The sequence below is a fragment of the Nomascus leucogenys genome, chromosome 12 (genome assembly GCF_006542625.1).
Source record: "Nomascus leucogenys isolate Asia chromosome 12, Asia_NLE_v1, whole genome shotgun sequence".
Classification (NCBI taxonomy): domain Eukaryota; kingdom Metazoa; phylum Chordata; class Mammalia; order Primates; family Hylobatidae; genus Nomascus; species Nomascus leucogenys.
The window spans coordinates 96799056-96806537 of NC_044392.1; the positions used below are offsets into that span (position 1 = coordinate 96799056).

The 7482-nt window shown below is 35.4% G+C and overlaps 1 protein-coding gene and 1 long non-coding RNA gene across 2 annotated transcripts in view; one reads left to right on the forward strand and one right to left on the reverse strand.

Moving 5' to 3' along the window:
- Nucleotides 1-7234, forward strand: part of PIGK (phosphatidylinositol glycan anchor biosynthesis class K) — a 129909-nt gene extending 122675 nt beyond the window's left edge. Inside the window, exon 11 of the mRNA XM_003260224.3 lies at nt 5495-7234. Coding sequence (XP_003260272.1) covers nt 5495-5611 — 117 coding nt within the window. The 3' untranslated portion in view covers nt 5612-7234. The remainder of the gene's footprint in view (nt 1-5494) is intronic.
- Nucleotides 1071-6470, reverse strand: LOC115837672. The gene is made up of 2 exons (XR_004032741.1): nt 6403-6470; nt 1071-1559 (listed from the first exon to the last, which is right to left on the reverse strand). It is a non-coding gene; the product is annotated as an uncharacterized LOC115837672 (long non-coding RNA).
- Nucleotides 7235-7482: the final 248 nt, after the last annotated feature.

Here is a 7482-nt window from a genome sequence, read left to right on the forward strand (position 1 = left end):
ATTTAATTCTGAACCATGTAAAGTGTGTTTTTGTTTACAGTGTTGGGTTAGGAACAAAACTGATTTTGTTTCCAAATGCTAATCCATTGTTACAGCACCAGTAGGACTACTGTTCCCTTTCCCACTGATTTGTGATAGCCCTTTTATAATATACTAAATCCTGGGATACTGGACTGATTGCCTAGTTTCTATTCTGTTTTATTCGTCTTTCTACACTTGCATCAGAATCACATTATTGTTTAGCGTTATATATATTTTTTAATATTTCTGACTGTTTACCCCTCTCTGTAGAGTAATGTAGATTGTTTACCTTACATCTCATGTTATGGGTATTCATAGTTTTTTTTTATTGTTATTGTGAACGAAATTTTTTTCTATTTTCTGACTCATATTTGCTGACATACTTAAAAGATAATGATTTTTAAAAATATTTATATGAAATCCGAGCCCTTTATTCTCAATAATTGTACGAATTGATTTTATGGAGCTTTTTGATATCTAATAATAATATCTATGAGTAATGAAAATTTACTTTCCCTTCCTACATGTTATGTCTGGATTGGCTAGAAATTCCAGATTAATGTTAACTAATAATGTTAACAATGGGTGTTCTTATCACAGGAAAGTTAAAATCACGATTAAGGAAAAACTGTGGTCATCTTTCAGTTAAAACCCAAATCATAGTTGAAAACAAATCATCCTTAATTTTCTAGATTACATTAACTGCCTTGCACATTTATCATGGAAAAAGGTACATAAAGATCTTGGGTAGTGTGCATTTCTCCAGCACGGGCACAACATGTGATTACCTCTCATTGGTAACTTTAAAGGGAAGAGGACCCAAACTTCAGATCTAGACTTCAGTTGGAAGAAGGCTAAAGGGAAGCTAGATGAGTTAGTTTCTAGATTCCCCTGCGTCACCATCATTTCCTTGAAAGCAAGTCCTGGCATGGTGGCAGTTGGAGTTTCTCTCTTTCCAGAAGACTAGAAAGGAGAGCTAGAGGAGAGAGCACTGCATCTCCACTAAACCGAGGGCTTGATTTGCTGCCCATCATGCTGTTCTTATGCCATTGTTAGAAAAACCTGAAGCTACAAGTATGGAGATGGGAACTTTTTCTGTTTTTTTATGGTGATAAAGGATCAGGGTTTTTCTTTTCTTCACGTTAATTGTCACCTCTGTGGATGTATTTCATAACTTTTGATGTATCATGAACCATTCCAAACTTAGTAATTTAAAACATCAGTCATTTATTTAGCTCACAATTCTGCAGGCTGGCAATTTAGGGGAGTTTAGCTGGGCAGTTCTGTTCTCAGTTAGGCTCCGTCATGAGTCTGTGGTGTGGTCAACTCGATTAGTTAGATGGTTTTGCCCTTACAGTTGGCTGGTTATTAGCTGGAGGGAAGCTCAGCTCTTCTGTAGCTGGAAGTGTAGGCTTTCTCTCCTGGTGGTGGAAGAGGTCTGAGAGAGAGCAGAAGCAAGCCAAGCCTCTTGAGGCTAACTTAGAGCTGGGACATTGTTACTTGTGTTGCATTTTGTTGGCCAAAAGAAGTCATAAGACCTGCTGATTCAAAGGATAGGGATATAGATTCTACCTCTTGATGACAGCTTCTATAAAGTCACGTTGCAGAGGGTATGGACACAGCCAAGAATGGATAATTAGGGGCATGTTTGCCCATCAATCTAACATACAATTGGATGAATGAAGGACTCGAAGATGTGCTTAGAACACTATGTTCCTTGTAAATGTGGATTTTAATTTTGCTGTTACAAAATTATGTCATCCAGCTCCCTTTTTATTTCAGCCTGTTGTCTTTGTATCATGTATTCTTTTTCTGTTTATATTGTTCTTTCATTTTTGGTTGGTTGTGAATCTTTATTCAAATCCATGCCAGATAAAAATTGTCTAAAATTAATTTTTGGTTCCTTATTAAATTTTTCTCAGAGAGATATTCTCTGCATCTTCAGGTTATAATTTATTTCTCATGTTTGGGAGTATTTTTCCGCATGGAGTCCACCTCAGTTTTTCCTTTTTATTTGGACACTGTTGGTATTTGCCAACAGAGTGTGTGGATGGTTTTCACTATCCACTTAGGTTTAAATGCTTTCTCTAATCTGTATCTGAGGAATAGGTTGTTATATGGTTCCAAGTGACTGGTTCTTAGACCACTCTAAATGTGGCTTAAACTAGGATCATCTGCTACCATGCCACTTATGCCTGTTTTTTGGGGCACTTTAAAAAAGGTGAAGTATATGGAAAAAAACCATATTTTTAAAACATGTACTACTAACAGGGTTTTCCCTGCATTTTCTGGTCTCTGCAGAACTTTTCCTGTGATACTGAGTCTTCCAGGAAGCAGTGAACCATTGTCAGTGCCCCTCTACCCTTTTGTCATATTGTTTACTGGGAATTATATTTAAATGGACATATAAAGACGTGTGCCACTGGGAACTGGGAATGAATTACACAACTCTGGCTGCCTCATAAAGCCATCTTTCTACTGCATAAGCACTGTGTCTGTTAAACAGCAGGTGGAAAAAGGGAATGAGCTAAAGTCCCTTACTCAGCTGGCAGAAGTATTGTGTTTCACAGAGCAAAGCAAGCCTTTGCATGGTATATACCAAACAGAAAACTAAGCCTACCATTAATTTGTTTCCAATCCTTGTTTCTGGGACTTTCAGATAGTGAAACTGTCAGAGATTTCTCATCAGAGGTTAACTGAATTTTGGTAGGGTGTGCTGTTGTCTTTTTCTGTGCCTTTGTATGGATTATTGTGAGAAGGTGGGAGAGACTGCACTAGGGGATTCTATTCAGATACCTTCTTAAGCTGAGTCCAAAGTGCATTTGGTTCATAATGCATTTTCCATTTTTTATTAATCAAAAAAAGTATTGAATGAACATTAAAAAACATAGCAACTGCAAAGAGCAGTTTTGAAAGGCCAGGATTTGCTGCTTTTGGTAGCTTATGCAGTGTTATCATGTGAATAAGTTTACTGTTCCATTATAATTTTGCAGAAATTACATATATTTCTTAGTCCTCCATTATTACTTTTAAAGTTTGCTGTTGGAGAAATAGCACTTTGATTTTCTCTTTGTTCCTACCCTGGCCATCAGTGGTCTAGATGTGAAACACATACCTGTCAAGGAGGTTGAAAGACCAGAATGAAGTGCCTCCAGAATTCTCCAAGCCAGCTTGTGGAATAATGGGTCAAAATAGCTGCCAGGACTAGTTGTTGAATCTTTGGAAAAATGATAGTTACTTTCAAAGATGCTATTTTTTCCATAGTTGTCTTATCTCTGGCAACTGTTTCTGGCTACTAAGTTTAAGATCTAATAGTAAAATTATGACCTCAGGGAGTCCATCTCATTGGAAAGTAACTGGAGTTATTACAGCTGCAGAATTAAGATTTGCTATTAACTACTTGATTATTGTTTCTATAATCTCTAATGAATGTAGAGCTTAAATGATGTTCACCATTATTTGAAAAACATGACTTGGTTTAAATGCCTTCTTAACTCTTTTAGCACTGAAGTTCATTAATTGGATTTATGGAACAATTGTCTATAGCCTGTTCTCCTTAGTTAAGAGTCTACATTGGTGCCAGATTTTGACAATATGTATTTAACTTTTCTACAGTAGTAACCTAACTGTGAGTGTTTTTAAATGCCATATAAATCAGGGACTCCTAGTTGTTAGGGAAAATCAGTATCTGATCTCTCAAACTAGGTCAGTGCTTTTAAACTGGGCTTTCAGGGAATATCTATAGGTTGTATAAAAGTGTGCTTCCACTAATAATGAATAATGGTAATCTTTTCCCGGTATGTGGAAAAGTAGTTTTAGATCTTAAACGTTTTCAACCCTTTTGTGTGAATTACAAATTGTTTGACTAGTAGAAAATAAACAGGACAAAAACTGAGCAGTAGTCTTGTTTAGTTCACTCATTTTTTCATTGACACATGCTTGTGATATTTATATTACTTATCTTTAATATAACTTTGCTTTTTATTAATTATTCTAGATTTTCTACTGGAATTAAATTAAGATTTGTCACAGTATTGCACAGAAAGCACTGTAACTTCCAAGAGCTTTGCCATTAGAAATGGTTTGAGAACCACCGAACTTACCATCTTGTAGGATATTAGAGGGCAAGGACTTTTGCCATTATCATCACACGTGTTGAGTGGAAGCCACTGCAGACTCTTAAGTGGAAAATAACATGAGGAAAATTGGATTTAATATTTTGGGATAAATTGTGGGGGAGTTTTCTGGATGGACTGGTAGAGGTTGAGGGTAAGCATAGGAATGAAGATGGAATGTAACCACTTTAAACATTGGTAGGTCAGTTTATATTAAGCATTTGATTAAAAGCTCTGAAAACTCTAGCATTATGATTCAAGTTAAAATACTGAGGTAGCTTTCTTTCCTTTTAGTTTGAAAAGTTAATTTTGCATTGATGGACATTATACATGATGACTAAAGCAAATTTTAGCTTACTATTTCTCTCCCCTATAGTCTAAAATATGATTCTAATATCATAACTGTCATTACAGTCTTGGCCAGTAATTCAGTAAGCAGAAAAGAGATCATTGTCACAAACTTCCAATTACAAGGCTGTAATGTAGCTGTTGAAATGACAACTAAATGGAGAAGACTGGTCTTGCTGGACAAAAAAGCATACATGACACTTGTGGGGTGGGGAATAGAGAAGGGGGATAAAAAATTGACTTAGATGGACTTTGATCCCAGGGAGTATGCAGGGAGATAAATGTTAAAGATAAATATAATAGTGAATAGCAGTAACAATAGAAGGAGTTATAGTTCAGGTACTATGGGAACTCAAAGAAAATAACATATCAGGTGGGAGAGTCTGGAGGAGGCATTTGAGTTAGTGAGTTTTGAATAGGCACAATGAATAGGTTAAGGAGCATTCTACCTCAAGGGAAAAACATGACCCAAGGCACTGGCCCTCAAACAAGTGTGTGTTGAATAGCTGAATGGAATTGGGTAGCGTTTGTTCTTCCACTGATTTACTCAGTATGATATATGAATGCCTCCTGAATGGCAAGCACCATGGCAGGTTGGTGCTGGGAATATAATAAGATGACCCTCATGGAACTACAGTCTAATAAATATAGACATAGATAAATCTGACAAATTAATGAATATATAAATCCAAAGTGAGAAAGACTGTTAGGCTACTGAGTAACTAACTTGAGTGAGGATAGATGGTATGATTAGGTAGTCAGGGAAGGACTCTTTGAGGAAACAAAATAGAAGCTGAAACCGATCTTTGTTAGGAGCCAGTTTACCCTGTAGGATATTTGCCCTGTCTGAAGTCTTTACCACTGTTGCTATCCCAATGTGTTTAATTTGACTAAACTAGTCCCCATTCAAACACAACCAGTGAAATTTATCTTTTTCATCAATGTTTGCTTTATTGATTGCTGAATTATTTACCTGTTATAAAATTTATCATGTTATTCTTGTTTTGCAGAAACCGAAGCTGAAAGACTGGCATCCTCCTGGGGGCTTTATTCTGGGATTATGGGCACTTATTATCATGGTTTTCTTCAAAACTTATGGAATTAAGCATATGAAGTTCATTTTTTAGACTTGATGATAAACGAAGAATGCATGGAAGACTGCAAACTTGGATAATAATTTATGTCATTATATATTTTTTAAAATGTGTTTCTCTTGTGTCAATTGGAAGTAAGTATAAGGAAACTAAATTTGAATCAACTATTAATTTAATAACTTAAAGAAAAATAATTGTTAATGCAATTGCTTAATGGCACTAAATATATTCCAGTTTTGTATTTTGTGTATTATAAAAGGAGATGAGACAAAGAGATCAGAATACATTCATTGTTTTTGAAAATAGTAATTTCCCCTTATCCCATTTTCATTTGGAAAAGAAAAAATTGTGAAGACCTTAAATTCTCACTAACAGAAGTAACTTCGGTTAATTATTTTTTTATGTCCTCCCAATCTTTTGACTTACGCACATATTTTTTCCCAATATGGAGATCATATGGAATATACTATTTCGTAATGTCTTTTTTCATTTTACAATGTATTATCAACCTTTTCCCTCTCAAAAATACATTGTGAATGACTGCATAGTATTCACTGTATGAATATTTAATTCATTTCACAGTCTTCTATTGTTGGACCACTTACGTTGTACCAAACGTTTGCCTTTGGTTTATTCTTTAATGTGTTAATATTTTACTGCTGGTCACTCGTGGAATCCTGCAGCTTTAATTAAAAGCAAAGATGAAAAATTGGTTTTTTAATCTATGGCACTGACAATCTCCAGGACCTTATATGTTGTCAGTTTATTTGGGAAATTTTAGACCTTTGATAATTTCACGTATTGACTGCTCAAGAGAAACATACCCCATTGTTTTTCATTTGTAAGCATTCTGTGATCTTCTAGAATTGGTCACGTCCCCTTCATTTTCCACCTTGAAAGAGAGAGCCAACAAGGACTTTATTTCATTCTGTTTTAGGTAAAGCTTGCCCACTGGCTGTATCTATACTTTCCCTGAGAAAAATCCCATAAAGTGGATGGACCTGTGAAGAAAATGTACGCTTATGGCCTAGCCTTCATGTCTGGCTGATGTATCCTATAAGGCAGTAAGCCCCTTTTCTGGTCTCTGGTAAGATGCAAGAGCTCATATCCCCATCGCTGACATTTTAGTTTGGAAATAATATTGAGACTGTGCTATGACCAACCCCTGATGTTGTTTTTTCTTTTCAAACTTTTGCATATGAGTAGAGGAAAAGCCTAAAAGTTCAGTATTTATGTCTGGGGGGATACCTTCAAGTGTCTTATCTGTTTTATGCAAGAATTTATGTGTTCATCTTTATTCAGTGGAAAGATTTTTTTATAATTTTGTTTATAATTTTAGGTAACATTAAGACAACTCTTCCTCCACAAGAAAACCTCCTAAAATTAATATTCCTTAAGATTTGTTTTTCCTTTCGCACTTATAATACTACCTTTGAATTGCATGCAAGATTGTCATACTTTTCACAGGCAAAGGATTGACCGTGTTATCTCCCTAGTTAGAACAAATGATATTGAGGCTTTTTGCCAGCTCTGAATCTTTATTTTAATTGATCTTTTTATTGATGTCTTATATAAATGAGGAAGAAAAATTTTGTCTGATTATATGAAGGATCTTTCTGTACATGAAAAGAAGGGAAAATAAACTTGCAATTGAATAGACTGATTATAGTAGCACTGAGACACAAAAAGATTGACCATGTTGCCCTCAAGACACTCATACAAGGTCGTGGACACCATGGTGAGGCGGAGCTATTTAGGGTGGTAAAGGAATTACGATTGTTCTTGAGCCAAAGTAATTTAGTTTGAATATAATGAAACATACCCTGATGGGTAAAGACTGCTAGAAAGTAAAAGGATTCATCTTCAGAGGTTGTAGAAGGTGCCCTTCTTAGTTAAAACGAAAC